General features: G+C 51.4%; 1 protein-coding gene across 1 annotated transcript; it reads left to right on the forward strand.

Annotated features, from left to right (window-relative positions):
• Positions 1-989: 989 nt before the first annotated feature.
• Crybb1 (crystallin beta B1) lies at positions 990-15,042 on the forward strand. Its single transcript, XM_021162786.2, has 6 exons — positions 990-1,103; positions 2,604-2,788; positions 4,655-4,773; positions 8,963-9,095; positions 12,786-12,928; positions 14,774-15,042. The coding sequence occupies exons 2-6, from the start codon at positions 2,615-2,617 to the stop codon at positions 14,955-14,957; spliced, it is 753 nt and encodes a 250-aa protein (XP_021018445.1). The 5' UTR covers positions 990-1,103; positions 2,604-2,614; the 3' UTR covers positions 14,958-15,042.
• Positions 15,043-15,483: the final 441 nt, after the last annotated feature.

Raw genomic sequence — 15,483 nt, forward strand, 5'->3', positions numbered from 1 at the left:
CAGTTTCTCTGGGGAAATGGTGGGTCATCTGGCGTTCACTTGTCTACTAAGATGCTTGGCTGTCCTGGCTCTTCTGTTTTCTCCTTTGCCCTGGGCTCTCTCCCCCCTGTCTGTTTATTGACTCCTTCCTTCATCTTCTGAAAAACCTTTCTCTCTATCAGCCCCTCCCTTTGCATCTCAGATATCCTTACCCTCTCCAGTAGACTCACAGGGACCTGCCAGGGCCCAGGTCCTGGGTGAAATGCTGGCCCTTGGCCGGGTCAGTTATAGTGGGATGTGAGGCTGCCCAGAGTCTCTGTGTTCCTGACCCTGGGCAGCATCCCCTGGTGTCAGACAGTGGGAGCTGATGGGCAGTTAAGAAGGACCCAGGCCTTGAATGCTAAGCCCTTGAGCCTGAGACCCAGCCCTACCCCACCACCCTAGAACAGGGAATTCAGGCAAGCCTCAGTCAGGGACAGGGCTGGATAGCCAGAGCCTTCCTGCTTGCCGTGGTCAGTACTGGCCTCTGCATACAGCCTTCCTCATCCAAGAAATGGGTGCAGCAAGGACCTGGATAGGGCAGGTGTGCTGCAAAGCACCAGAGGCTGCAAACACACAGAAGCACTCAGGACTGGGCCTGTGGACTGAAAACCCGTTTCTTGCCCTAATAAAATATGTTCAATGTTGTCTTCAGTTCTGGGCAGCATCCACAGGGAGAATTGTCAACTGTACCTGTAAACTGAGACCCCCCTAGAGGTAGAGACATGTGAAGCCATATGGTGAAGCAGCCTGACTGAGGCCGGTTTCTATCCCAGGTCACCTCCTCCCCCATCCCCCTTTCCTAGCCTAGGCTGGCAGCCAGCAAGGCCCTGGGCCTGTCTCCAGCCAGGGAAATAGAGAGAGCAGTCAGAGCAGGGTTAGGGCCAGGGTTTCTCTGTGTTCCAGGCCAACAATAGAAAATGCTAGCCTGGGCAGTAATGGGGCAGAGCCGGCCACGGGCCCCGTCCAGGTTTGCTGACCCAGCTGCCTCTTTGTGCTACACTATAGACCCTGGTGTCTGCCAGGCTATAAAATGGGGGGTTGGCCCTGAGGCACTCACAGCACCCGCCTGTCCACCAATACAGGTAAGAGGGGACTGCCACACCACCAGAGAACTGAGAGGAGGATAAGAAACAGAGGTGGGGCAGCTGACGAAGACAGAGCTGGGCTGAAAGCCAAACCCAGAAAGGTTGCTGGTGCATTCTTGTCTAGCTAGCACTCTGGAGACTGGGGCAGGAAGATTGCTGAGAGTTGGAGGCTAGCCTGGGCTACAGGGAAGTAGAGAGGAAAGCAATGGTCCTCACCAAGAGAGGGAGGGAGATGGACACATGGCCAGGAAAGGAGCCCAGCCTCTGGGGAGAGTTTCCCAGAATGGAGACAGGTTGAGGGTGGCTGAAACCCCAGATGTGGTCCAGATGTGTGGGTTGCTGAGCATCCAGTCTTTCTGAGGAAGCCTGGGAGGAGTGTGCTCACCCCAGCTAGAGGGAGGATGTTGGAAACCCACCTGAACTTGCTCTGAGCCCCAAGAGCTCCAGTAGCTTGTAAATTGTCAGCACAGTCTTGGTGGATTTCCTCCAGGGGACAGTGCAGTCAGGCATGACCCATACCCAGAAGTCTCAGCTCCTTGAGGTAGCACTGGAGCTGACCAGAGTCCTCTCCACCCAACGCCCACAGGCACAGCTCTGGCGTGGAGCAATGGAAACACCCCACTCCCTCTCCTTGTGCCTCCCAACTCTGAGTGCCAGGCTGCTATTTTGCACACCCACATCTGCCCTCGGAGGACGCCAGGGGCGGAGGGCTGGGAGAGGTTCAGGACACGCACACACTGGCATTCGCTCTGTGAACAGATGTTGCTGGAAAAGCTCCCATGCACCTGGCATGGAGACAAGTGCTAAGGAGGCAGACAGGCAAGCTTACAAGGCTACATCTAGTAACCCAGGTGCCTGTCCATCTGCTGCCTCAGATGGGAGCTGACTGCCGTGTGGGGCTGCAGGGCACCTTCCCTCCAGCTAGACTCTAGAGGGATATCACGATCCCAGCTAGTCCCACCGTTAAGGTCAAGATGTGAGGTGTTCAGTACTGTGCTGAGGGGGAACCATCACTGGTGAGCAAAGCCATGCTATACACACATGTGGTGGTGAACTAACCAAGCACGAGAGCACAGGAAGGGAGGAACAGAGTGTGAGGCTAGAGGGCAGGAGGCAGTGCAGGGAAGGGACAGCATCCAGGAAGAGACTGGCTGTCCTAGAGCAGGGTGGAATCCAGAGCTTCAGCCCTGTCTCCCAGGAAGAGCTGATGGCTGTGGGGGAGTCCATAGACATGGCTGAGAAGCACACGGGTAGGGGGCAGCTTGAAACTGGGGACACCCCAAAATCACCCACCCCAAGGACTATTTTTCTTTTTTTTTCGGGGGGGGGGAGTCAAGGGTTCAAGACAGGGTTTCTCTGTGTAGTCCTGGCTGTCCTGGAACTTACTCTGTAGACCAGGCTGGCCTCGAACTCAAATCTGCCTGCCTCTGCCTTTCAAGTGCTGGGATTAAAGGCATGCGCCACCAACTGCTTGGCTGGACTTCTTTATTTTTGCAGTACCAGGAACCATGTCCCAGGCTGCCAAGGCTGCGGCCACCACAGCGGTGAACCCAGGGCCTGATGGCAAGGGGAAAGGGGCCCCATCCACAGGGCCAGCCCCTGCCCCTGGCCCCACTCCTGTCCCAGCTTCTGTGCCCAGGCCCGCTGCCAAAGTAGGGGACCTGCCTCCTGGGAGCTACAGGGTAAGGATGCGGGGGGGGGGGGGGGGGGGGGGGGGGTTGGGCTGTACTGATCCCACTTCTCCTCACTCTGCTCCTCTTTCCTACCCCCTCTTACTTCCCTCCCTCCTCATCCTCTCCCCTTTGCTGCTTTTCTCTCCTTCCTATCTTTCTAATCTCTGCTTCCCATCTAATACTTTCTACTGTCCATCCTCCCTGGCCTGCTCTCCATCCTCCCTAGCCTGCTCTCCATCCTCCCTAGCCTGCTCTCCATCCTCCCTGGCCTGCTCCCCATACTCCCTGGCCTGCTCCCCATACTCCCTGGCCTGCTCCCCATACTCCCTGGCCTGTTCTCCATCCTCCCTAGCCTGTCCTTTATCCTCCCTGGCCTGCTCTCCATCCTCCCTGGCCTGGTTTCCATCCTCCCTGGCATGCTCCCATCCTCCCTGGCCTGCTCTCCATCCTCCCTGGCCTGCTCTCCATCCTCCCTGGCCCACCCTGTGTGTGTGAGCTTAGAGGGTGGCAAAGCCAGTAACCTGAGAGGAGTATGTTTGTTGGCCATGACCACTCATCCCAGGAGTGCCACCAGGCCACCAGGCTGACCTCTGACCTTCCTGGAAGTTCTCCCCCAGGCTCCAGATTGCAGGACTCCTGGAGAGTCAGACTTCCTGCTCTTGGAGTTTGACTTGCTGTCTTCACCCTCAGGCAGAGACCCGACCACGCTTGGTTTATGGCTCACACCTGGTCTGGACGTGGCTGTTTTTGATTTGCATCATTACGTTTAATCATTTAACAAGGTTTTGAGCAAACCCACAGCCCATATATAAGCTAAGATTTGATGAAAATCCTGCCTAGCACTAAGGGTCCCTCAGGACTCTAGGCTCTGTGATCTCCCCAATTTCAAGCATCGGTCATACACACCTGGTGCTGGCTGGATAGTGCCCTGACAGCACTGAATGGTGGCGTTACTGTGTGGGACAGGAAATGGCTAAAAATCTAAATAGGAGGACAGAGGTAAAGGAGGGGTTGGTGGGCTATGACGGGCTGGTGAGTCTTTCCTGTATTGGGAACAAGTAAATGTCTCAAGCCCTACACTGAAGGAGCCCTTTAGGGGTAGGGTGGAAAAAGCAAAAGAGAGGGAGGAAGAGGAGGGAAATAGGAAGAAGAGGAAGAGGAGGAGGAGGCAGAGGAGTAAGAGAGGGAAGAAGAAGAGGAGGAGGAGGTGGTGGTGGAGGAGGGAGGCTCAGAAGCAGTGGTGACTTTCTAGGGTTGTACCTGGCCATAAGGGCTATCACAGTGGGAGGCACTCAGCCTCTACCCAGGGTAGAGGAGGAGCAATCTCGGAGAGCTTCCTGGTGAAAGTGCCCTCTGCACCCAGAACAGGGTCAGGACTGCACAGGTAGCCTGGAATATGAGTTAAGAAGTGGAAGGCCCAAGTTGAAGATTCCTGGTGAAGAGGTCATGCCAGGCTGAGAAATAACACTGAGGGTAATCTGAAAGGGATGGGTCTGTCACAGTGCACGCTTAGCCCCAGCCCTTGGTGGCTGAGGCCAGAAGATCACAAGATGAAGGGTAGCCAGGTTACAGAATAAATCCCAGGTCAGTCTAGGCTACACAGAGAGACCTTGGATGGGAGACGCAGCCCCCATTTCTGCTCTGGATGATGGGACTGATCTTGAGTTCAATAATGGGGAGACCAGAGGAAAGGTACACTCACAAACTGAGGCTCAGGCACGGTACCATGATGAGACAGGCCCTGACACATGCCCTTCAGAGCTTGTTGGACTTGAGTCCTTCATCTGTCTGGCTTGCTTCATTTTGGAGTCAGTGTCACAGAGCAAGGTCACCCCTTACTCTGTCTCCCAAGCAATGATGGGCTTCTTTCTACAGCTGATCATCTTCGAGCAGGAAAACTTTCAGGGCCGCCGGGTGGAATTCTCGGGGGAGTGCCTGAATCTGGGGGACCGTGGCTTCGACAGAGTGCGCAGCCTGATCGTCGTCTCAGGACCGTGAGTGCTAGACCAGGAGGGGACACTCCTCCACAGAACTGCTACATTTGCCTGGCACCTGCTAGTCACACCTTGGTCATTCCTTATTCTGTCTGCAAACCCCAGGGGGAGGGGCACAGTGCTCCCTTGTTGACAGATGAGGCAACCGGGAGTCTGAAAGACCTGAATGGTGTAAGGCCACCGTACTGTTGCCATTTTTGGAGAAGCCTCGTATCCCTGACCATCCCCTCTCCCAAATACCTGTAGTGCACAAAGTAGGTGCATAGCATGCACCTAAGACAGCACCAATTTATCAGAGAGAGAGAGGGAGAGAGAGAGAGACAAAGAGACAGAGAGAGAGAGACAAAGAGACAGAGACAGAGAAAGACAGAGAGACAGAGACAGAGAGACAGACACAGAGAGAGAGACAAAAAGACAGACAGAGAGAGACAGAGACAGAGAATGCTATCTTCCTCCCCAGTCAGCAGATAGGGAGGCTCTGAAGTACTCAGGTAATAAGTGAGGTCATTGTTGCTGAGTGACGGAGCTATGTTGCAGGCATTGGATTTTACCCCCACTTCACGGAAGCAGTAGGCTAGCTCTCCAGGGCTATCTTCATGATCTGAGGCTATGCTACCCTCTATTGTTTCCCAACTATAAAGCCCACCAAGGGGTGTGGCCAGCTAGCCTTTCAGACATCCCAGACCGTCTACAGTAGAAGGCAAAGCGCCAGGCTGTCTCAAGGTCAGATTTAGATCAGACCTACGTGGGTTCAAATGCTCACCCTGTGTCTGGTTCAGTCTCCAAGCCTGTTTCCTGGACTCTGACACAAGGAGAGTCAGACTGATTCTGGAGTGGGTTTGGCAGCGTAGACATCCAAGCATGTCGTGTAACAGCGATGGCCATCCATTCTGTGAATCTCAGAGCATACCACAGTCCATGTTCTGATTTAGGGGCCACTTATGACTCTCACTCCCACTCCGTCCCCAATGCGGTCAACCCCAGCTCAGCCCCGCCCATTCCCCCAAGCCCATCTGGGACAGGAACTGCTGGTTGTGGCCATCTTGAGGTTTCAGAGTGTTTGGGATGCCGCTGACTCAAAGCTGGAGCATTTCCCTACAAAAAGAGAGGCAGCTGTGCCCATGTCCCTTTTTTGGTGTTCTGGGTTGTGCCCAAAAGGAACAGCCATTGGCCTGAGATGTGGCGGCAAGGGCTGAGTCAGAATTAGCAGGCGTGCTGGAAGAAAGGATGAAGGGGAGGTGAGCAGAGGAAGGAGGGGAGAGACATGTACCTAGGAGGTCTCCTGTACCATAAGACATGTACCATGAGAGCTCAGAAACCTCAGCCTGAAACCAGACACCATGTATAACTTGGGTTGGGTACCACCTTTCAGGACTAAGGCTCCATGTCCTCATTTGACCCCTGTCCTCCTCTTCTCGATTGTGGCTTCAATGAGCCACAGGCAATGAGGACAGACAGCAAACCACATACCAAACATTTCTCATGGCTGACTTGGGTCCTCGTGAGCCACTGAAAGAGGACAGAGGTGTGTGGAGGGAGAGCAGCAGGTGACAAGACCACCTCTGTCTTGTCTTTCTGTAAGCAATGGCTTCCCCTCTCAAGTCCCTGATGCGATTACCATGTGAACCTCCTGTTGAGTCTGCTCGATGAGCTCTTTGGTTTCAGATCCTCATCATTTTCAGTCATGCAGGTGCAGCCACTTCCTCCTCCTCCTCCTCTTCTTTTCTTTCCTTTAAATATTTATTTATTTATTATTACATATAAGTACACTGGAGCTGTCTTCAGACACACCAAAAGAAGACATCGGATCCCATTACAGATGGTTGTGAGCCACCATGTGGTTGCTGGGATTTGAACTCAGAACCTCTGGAAGAGCTGTCAGTGCTCTTAACTGCCAAGCCATCTCTCCAGCCCCTTTTTGTCTTTTCTTCTTCCTCTTCCTCCTCCTCCTTCTCTTTCTCCTCCTCTTCCTCCTCCTTCTCTTCCTCCTTCTTCTCCTCCTCCTCCTTCTCCTCCTTTTCCTCTTTCTTCTTCTCCTTCTTCTTCTCCTTCTCCTCCTCCTTCTTCACTGAAGTTTAACTAACTTCAGTGACTGCTCCCAATCATGTGGCAGAGAGTCAATGATGAGCTGGGATTAGAACTCAGGTCTGCCATTTCCCAGGATCTCTGGACTTCATACTTGTGTGGCACTACCTTCTGAGATTCTCTTCCCATGTAGCCATTCTGCCCATCACATATATCACCTATCCACATGTGCGTTCGTCTATAGGCCAACCCATCCAGTCATCTGTCTGGTATCCATCACTCTCTTTTATCTATCTTTCCATCCCTATACCCATTTATTTGTTCACTCTTCCAGCTCGTCAGCCATCTGCACATCCATTCTTTTGTTACCACCTATCCATCCATTAACTGTCTACCCATGTAGCCATCCATTCTACCATGTATCCACTTATACATTTACTTATTCATCCATTCCTTACTTGTTCACCTGTTCACTGACACATCCATCCATCTATTATTTAGCCTACAACCTCATATCCATAATCCATTTCCCTCCCTCCCTCCCTCCCTCCACTTAAACACCCATACATCCATCTACCCATCCATACACCATCCATCTACCCATCCATCCATCCATCCACTATCCAGCCATTCATTCATCCATTAATCCATCCATCCATCCACCCACCCATCCACCCATCCATTCATCCACCCATCCATCCATTCATCTATCCACTCACCCATCCATCCACCTACCCACCCACCTATCCACTCTCCCACCCACTCATCCACCATCCATCCATCCATTCACCCATCCATCCACCCACCCACCCACCCATTCACCATCCATCCATCCATCCATCCATCCACCCATCCATCCATCCATCCATCCATCCATCCATTCTTTGATCTCCTTCTCCAGTCTGCTAAGAACCTCAGTTGTCTTCCTTGAGGACATGTCTTGTCTTCATTATGTCACTTCAGTGTCGCTGACTCATCCCTCAGACAAGGTTCTGAGGCTCTTGTGATTCTCAGCCCATGACAGTGTCTCCTCATTATCATCTTTCTGGTGAGGAAGTCCAGCATCCCTCAGGGAGATAATGTTCATGGAGATGTTCCGTTGAGTTTCTTGGCTCTTCAGAATTCCAAACATTCCAAGAGCAAGAATCACCACCCCCAGAATTCCTGCTTTAATCTCATAGTCAGACCACACTGAAAAAAAAAGCCCCCACTAGATTTGAAACTTCCAATTTACTTACTCTTTGTGAAAGATGGATCCCTTCACGCATGCCGTCACAGCATGAGAATTCAGCGGGTGCCTGACCATGCTCAGTCTCTGCACCACGAACCCCAGCTGTGGGGCTCCTGGCTGCCAGGCTAGTTCTCAGCAAACAAGAATTCATTCTCTCCTATCTGAACCTCTGGGACCACCCACAGTTGCTTCCTTTGATTTTGTCTCCTTGCTTAGAGACAGGCTCTCCCTGTGTAGCCCAGGCTGGCCACAGATATCATGATCTTGCTACTTTCCCCTGTGCTGGGATTTCAGGGTGCATGATCATTCTTGGCTTCTATGTTTTATTCTAAATGATCCTTTGAACCCAAGCTTGTACCACACTGACAGTTGAAAACCTACTCTTGTTGTAAGTCACGGGTACCTATGAGAAGCCATGCTTTGAATGCAACGCAGCACTTCATACCCCGGCCTCCAGGGCTGAGGCCAGTGCCTGGTCCTCCTATGGTTGGAAAGAAGCGACCAGTAGGTATTAGAATCACATTAGCAGCAAGCAGAGATGTTGTGCCAGCTGTTAGTGAGCTTAAAAGAAAATCCTTCTTGATAAGTTAGTTGGCCCCAGGTCTTTATAGTATTTAAAGCCTTGTGGATCCCATATGTGCTAAAATAATTTGCTCAGATAATTACACACAGTATCTCACTTAATCCTTTGTCAACTCCAAAAACTGTTAGTGTAGATAAATTGTGAGACCTGGGAGAGGGGAAACCGGTTATCAGTGGTTACAAAGGGGGAGAGCACAGAGCGGACACCCAGGCCCATTGGGCCCAATCTGGGTTTTTATTTTGGTACTTGGGCTGCTGTATGAAAAGAAGCAGGAAGACAAGCAGGGAAAGAAGGTACCTGCTGATGTTTTCTCTTCTGTCTCCATCCCTCTCGGTCCTTCTTGTGTCCAGGTGGGTGGCCTTTGAGCAATCTGCCTTCCGTGGGGAGATGTTTGTCCTGGAGAAGGGCGAGTACCCACGCTGGGACACCTGGACCAGCAGTTACCGCAGTGACCGGCTCATGTCCTTCCGGCCCATCAGGATGGTGAGTGGCTGGGGCTGGGGCTGGGGCAGAGGTCTACAATGAGCACAGAAGCTTAGTGACCTCCAGTTGTTCAGAGACAGGTTCCTTTGCTCTCTGCAATTCTGCCAACACCCCATCTGTGCCCCACCCAGGGTTGCGGGTGATACAGACGGTTTTCTGCCCTGTGAGTTTGGAGTTAAGCATCCGGAGAGTGAACAAGACATTTTAGTGTGCTCCTTGATCCCCCTGTAGAAGATCAGGTTCCTGATTGCACAGCATACACCCCCTGGGGAGCCTTTCAAAACCCAGTGTCCACTCAGGGCATGCAACATGCAGAGCCAAGTTTGTACTATGGTTGGGCATGGTGGGTGACACAGGCCCATGATCCGAGCACAGGGGAGGTGGAGGCATAAGGATCATACGTTCAAACCTAGCCTTTGGCTACAAGTGAGACTATGTTGAAAAAAGACAAGGAAGGAAGAAAGGAAAAAAGGTAAGTTAGTTGTGAAGTGGCTAACAAATGGACTTTGGGGGAAGATGTGACGTCCTAGCCATGTGACAACATGTGCTGAGTTAGCTCTGTGGTGTTTAACTAGATCGGTATAAAGGAGATGAATCTAGATGGTGGAGACAGCCCTGCAAAGTGTGTGTGGTGTTTCCAGAATTATGAATTGTTTATGAATCACGAGCCAACTACTCTTCTTAGTCACGCATGTCTGGCTCAGATGGCAGCGACGCTCGCCTCCTGAGGTGGCAACACCCGTGAAGAAAGTTCATTAATGAAGGCTCCCTGGGGACCGTGCGGCGTTACTAATGTACCACTGTGGGTCAGGCAGCCAGGGTGCTCGAGGCACATTGAGAATACCAGGCTGGATTTCAGCCTTCACACTGGGGACACTTAAGAACTCAGAGATTAGCTGCAAACCCTTGAGTGGCCTCGGATGTCCATCTGTCTGTCGTATGTCCGTATGTCCGTCAACAGTTCTTCATGTTGTGGTGACCCCCAACCACAAAGTTATTTCATTGCTACTTCATAACTATAATTGTGTTACTGTTAAGAATGTCTGATCATACAGGATATCTGATATGCGATCCCCGTAAAAGGGTCTTTTAACCCCCTCCCCAAAAGGGTCATAACCCACAGGTTGAGAACGGATAATCTACATACTGGGTGCAGCTGGGAACCTTGCTCAAGCAGGCACTGCCAATGAAGTACCTAGTCTAGAAGCTGCTATCCAATACAGTAAGAGCTATCCATTTGTACTTGGTGGTGGTGGTATGTATGTTGCTTCGTGTTTTGAGACAGTGTACCACACTGAAGCCCTAGCTTCATGTTTTCCCCAGAGTTGCAGGTGTGCACCATGCAATCAGATCCTAAGTTGTTACTGAACATGGGAAATTTGGCAGGTCTAGGTGGAGATATCCCAAAAAGCATGAAACACGGTCCTGGCTTTAAGCACACCAACACACGCGTTTCTCGCAAGTGTAAAGTCGTTTTCATGTGATTACGCTGGCCAGATTAAAATTATGGTTATTCTTTCACACGTAGTTGTTTAAGTAAAATATATTAGGAAAAGTTAAAGACTACACACCTCCACCTCACCCAGATCAATTTGTTCTGGTTCTGGGGTAGCAGCTGATTCTAGGGGAGCCTCTTTCCTTCACTACCTTCCTCCCTAGGTCATCTCTTACACCTGGGACCATGCTCCAGTGGTCTGACTCGTCCTGTGTCTTCTGTGACTGTTCTGATTCTGGGTCACCATTGTCCTTCTCCTGAGCACCCCACCTCCACCCCACCCCACACACCTCACTCCTGGGTACCTGTCTCTTCTTTGTCCCTGCTTTCGTGAAAATTAGAGAGTTATTTCCAAAATCAAACCTGATCACAGGAACCCTGGCATGGTGGCACACATCTTTAGCCCAGCACTCAAGGAATCAGATGCAGGCAGATGGCTGAGAGTTTACATACCAGGTCTAAGTAGTGAATTCCAGGCCAGTCGGGGCTACACAATTGAGACTCTGTCTAGAAAAGGGAAAAGTGAAAAACAGAACAGAAACTGATCACCAGAGTGATTGCTTCTAGCCTGATTCTGCGGGCTCAGCACCCAGGCCCTGGAAGCCCTCTGTAACCACAAGTCTTGGCCCATGAGGCTTCGGATAGGAGAGGAGAGCTGGGATTGGTTGGCAGTTGTTAGTGGGTGGAGCATCTAGCCCTTGAGTGGTGGGAGCAGAGTCAGCCCAAGGAGAGCGTGAGGAAAAGCTATACAGGGTCCAACGAGGGCAGAGTCCTGCAACAGCATTTAAACACTAGTCCCAGGACAGCCGCTGCTGTGGCAGCAGGAGTGGGTGGGGAAACACGGGAAAGGAGGGAGTGTACGTGAGGTGGGGTCCCACAGGGCCTTAAAGAGTATGGTGAGGTCTCACCTCTATTGCAGTGGGGAGCCACAGACTTGCTAACTCCCCCCGCCCCTACCAAGAGCTTCCAGATGGCAACAGCTATAGGCTAACAGTTACCGGCATTGATTAAGTCACCTCTAAGTGCTTGCTAATCATCTCCTGTGACCCCATGCCTACCTCAGACCACACCCCGTTTCAGGGACATTTGCTGTCCAGCACACCAGCCTTTCTTTGCCTATGCCTTCTCTTCTGCTCAGTATGATCTGTACCCTACTTCCCTTTTCTGGCTCACAACTCGTACTTGACCTACAAAACCCCTCTTAAACTCCATTCTCCTATGGCAGCTCCCTTGGTCCCTGCCTCCTGGAAGAGTTAGTTCATGTCGTCTTCCACAGTATCCACCGTGTGTGCCCACAGAAGGACACACTTGTGGCCTGCCCTCCCCTTGTTTGCTAGTTAACAATGGTGGGTGAAGAACCCCTTCATTGAGCACCTGCTATATGCTCAGTGTTTTCTCTTCCTTCTGCAAAGGTAGGCAGAAGCCATTACAACACTTATTGTAGCGATTGTGAAACTGAGGTCCAAACATAGAAAATGAAGGGCTTCAATGTTGCCCAACTTGTCAGCCATGGACTGGGCCTCACCCTGTACTGTTGGTTGTTCATCTTTATGGCACTTCAGCTATTAAAACTAGTGTGGGCTGGGGTCCCAGAGTTCCTTCTATTGCTGGCACTCAGGGGTGTATCACAGCATCTTCCAGATCTATTGTTCAGCTACAAAGTGTCTTAGTCATGGTCCCATGGGCAAAGAGGCCACAGACCCATTTTATGGATAGACACATTAAGGCTTGAAATGTGTGAAATGCCCAAAGTATTGGGCCACAGTCAAGACTCAAACCCAGATCTATGCTCCACAAGCTTTTCCACAACCTGTGGTCCATCATAACTCCCTCTGATTAGAAGTTTGTATGGAAAGACATTGGTGGGACTCCCCGTTGGCACAGAGAAACTGTTGGAAATTGCAATGTCACTTATCTGAAAGGCACTGTCTCCGGCTGGCTGTATGGTGTAAATCAATATGCTTACCCTCTCTGAGCCTCTGTGTTACTGCAGGGTGATACCACATGCATCTCCTTGTACAGACTTGGGCCTGTGTGGATGTGTTCATTTTATCTTTGGGCATCTGAGATGTTTTGACCATTATCTCCTCCTCCCAGATGAGGAGGGTCCTTGGGACAAGCCCCAGGGATCTCTCTCCACCTCTTTCTATTCTCCCAGCTTCTGCTTCGATTTTTGACTCTCTCCACCTCCCCAGGATTCCCAGGAACATAAGATCTGCCTGTTTGAAGGAGCCAACTTCAAGGGCAACACCATGGAGATCCAAGAGGATGATGTGCCCAGCCTCTGGGTTTATGGCTTCTGTGACCGCGTGGGCAGCATAACCGTCTCTGGTGGCACGTAAGCATCCGGGTTCTGGGACAGGCAGCAAGTGCAGAGTCAGAAGCTGAGGATATCAGAGATGGACGGTCACATCAGGCTCCTGGGAAAGGGAACGACCTTATAAACCCCTCCCCCCATACAGAGATCGCATACAAAGACACTACACAGAGATCTCTCTCACACACACACAGATCTCACACAAAGATAGACAGACACACACATAAATACATAGATCTCACATACAGACACACCACACACAGATTTCTCTTGTTCTCTCTTTCACACACAGAGAGATACACAAATCTCACACACAGATATACACACACAGATTTCACACACACACGGATCTCTCTCGATCTCTCTCAGATACACAGACAGATCTCTCTCACACACACAGACACACACAGAGATCTCACGCAGAGAGAGACATACACACAGAGACAGATCTTGTTTTCTCAGACACACAGGTATTTCTCTCTCTCTCTCTCACACACACACACACACACATACACACACACACACACACAGATCTCACACAGATATATACACAAACAAACACAAAGATCTTACACACACAGACAGACAAGCAGAGAGATCACATACACACACACACACCACACAGAGATCTCTCACACATATACACACAGTCTTCCGGGACTAGACCTCAGTCTAAATACTAGCCCACAGATGGAGAGAATCTCACTGCTCAGGATTAATGAGGCCCTGGCCAGAACTGATATGGACAGAGGGTAGGTAGCAGAGGTTCCTGGGTGAGATGGCACCCTGTCTATACCTCAGTGTTGCTGGCTGAACAATAAGTGGGTGAGGCACCCTTATCCACTTTGATTCCTGAGATCTGAGGTTCCCAAGCAAAGCCCTCTATTCTACCTCCATGAGAACCTAGGGAGGGTCAAGTGCCTTACCTCCAAGTATTGTCCCCTGTAGATAAGATGAGTGTCACTTTCTGCCTTCCTGTGGTGCTTCTGGGTGGTAGCCTTCCCCCCATCCCCCTCAGAACCTGTGTCCTTCTGAGTCTTCTCTGAGAGCCTGGCCCATGCTGGGCACAGAGGGGAGGCTTGGATTGAGGCCACTCTCTACTTAGAAGGGTTTCTTCTACCCAGTACTAGAGATATCAGTGTGCCCTGTACAGCATGGGCATGGTCCAGCCTGGGCTCCCCTCCTCTATCAGGGTGGACAGAATTGGGTGGGATCCTGCTATTCCTGTTGAGAAACCAGCTAGTGACAGACAGGGGGTCAGAGAAGGACTTGTGTTCAGGCAAGGGCGGGACTTGGTGAATCACCCACTGTGCCTCTCCTTGCAGAGGATGTAGACGGTGTTGATCCTACTCCTTCCACTTCTGATGAGAACAGCACAAAGGGAAACTGAGGTCCACATGGCTCAGCTTTTAGGTTACCTGACACTGGATAGTGCTTACAGGAGCCACAGAGACTCACTGTAATAGAAGGGACATCCAGGAGCTCGAGTCTCATGTATTGGATTCTGTTCTTGGGAGTATGAGGGGGAAGAGAATGTCACCAGAGGGCGGGGGGGGGGGGGAGGGGAGAGTGCAGCCTCACCATCTCCCGTGGGTGTGGACTGACTGCCTACAGTGGGGGCATTCACTCCATCTGATCCCCCAAGCATGCTCAAAACAGCAGCCCCATGACTGCCCACTTCACAGAAGAGAATACTGAGGCCTATCAGAAAGAGGAAGGCCATGCTACATTAACCAGGTCCGGAAGGGCCAAGCTGGGGCAGGTGTGTGCCCCCTACTGGGACACTCGCTGTAGGATGGGTGTTGATAAAGGTCCGAGAGGGAACGCTGGCCGGCCACCTTAACACCTTTCTTGCTCCCTTTCCAGATGGGTCGGCTACCAGTACCCAGGTTACCGTGGCTACCAGTATTTGCTGGAGCCTGGCGACTTCCGACACTGGAACGAGTGGGGCGCCTTCCAGCCGCAGATGCAGGCTGTGCGGCGCCTGCGGGACCGCCAGTGGCACCAAGAGGGCTGCTTCCCAGTGCTGACAGCAGAGCCCCCCAAGTGAGCCAAGCTCCCGGCCTCCCTTCTACAGCCCGCCCTGCCTCACGTCCCATCTTCCCCTGCTAATAAAGTTCTTATAGCCGATACTAGCTTGGGTCCATGAACCGTATGCGCCCACCTGCGACTCCTGGTCGTAGTCACAACCGGAACAACCAACCAACCAACCAACCGTAAACTCCGCAATTACTACAAAGATCGGTTTCTTCCGGGGGGTGCGGGAGGAGGGTGGGAGATGGGGGTCACATATCCCAAGCTGGCCTCGAGCTTTGGTGTATAGTCAAGTTGGAGCTCCGCATTCCCTGTGTAGCAGAAGATGACCTTAAATTTCTGAGCCAAATTCATCTTAGAGGTATGAACCCACTGAGTTCATTTGGTGCTAGGGATTGAAACCAGGGCTTTGAGCAAGCTAGGTAAGAGTTCCACCAACTAAGCTTCACACCCCCACCCCCACCCCCAGCCCATTTGTTTGTTTGACTGCTTTATCTTTTTTTTTTTTTTTTTTTTTTTTTTTTTTTTTTTTTTTTTTTTTT

Source organism: Mus caroli, chromosome 5, assembly GCF_900094665.2.
Source record: "Mus caroli chromosome 5, CAROLI_EIJ_v1.1, whole genome shotgun sequence".
Lineage (NCBI taxonomy): Eukaryota > Metazoa > Chordata > Mammalia > Rodentia > Muridae > Mus > Mus caroli.

What these genes read in the sequence shown, in the direction of transcription:
- Crybb1 (XM_021162786.2), top strand. Translation starts at nt 2,615, where the DNA reads ATGTCCCAGGCTGCCAAGGCTGCGGCCACCACAGCGGTGAACCCAGGG. An exon ending in TGCCTCCTGGGAGCTACAGG is followed by an intron (nt 2,789 to 4,654) that starts GTAAGGATGCGG and finishes TTCTTTCTACAG; the next exon opens with CTGATCATCTTCGAGCAGGA. An exon ending in ATAACCGTCTCTGGTGGCAC is followed by an intron (nt 12,929 to 14,773) that starts GTAAGCATCCGG and finishes CTCCCTTTCCAG; the next exon opens with ATGGGTCGGCTACCAGTACC.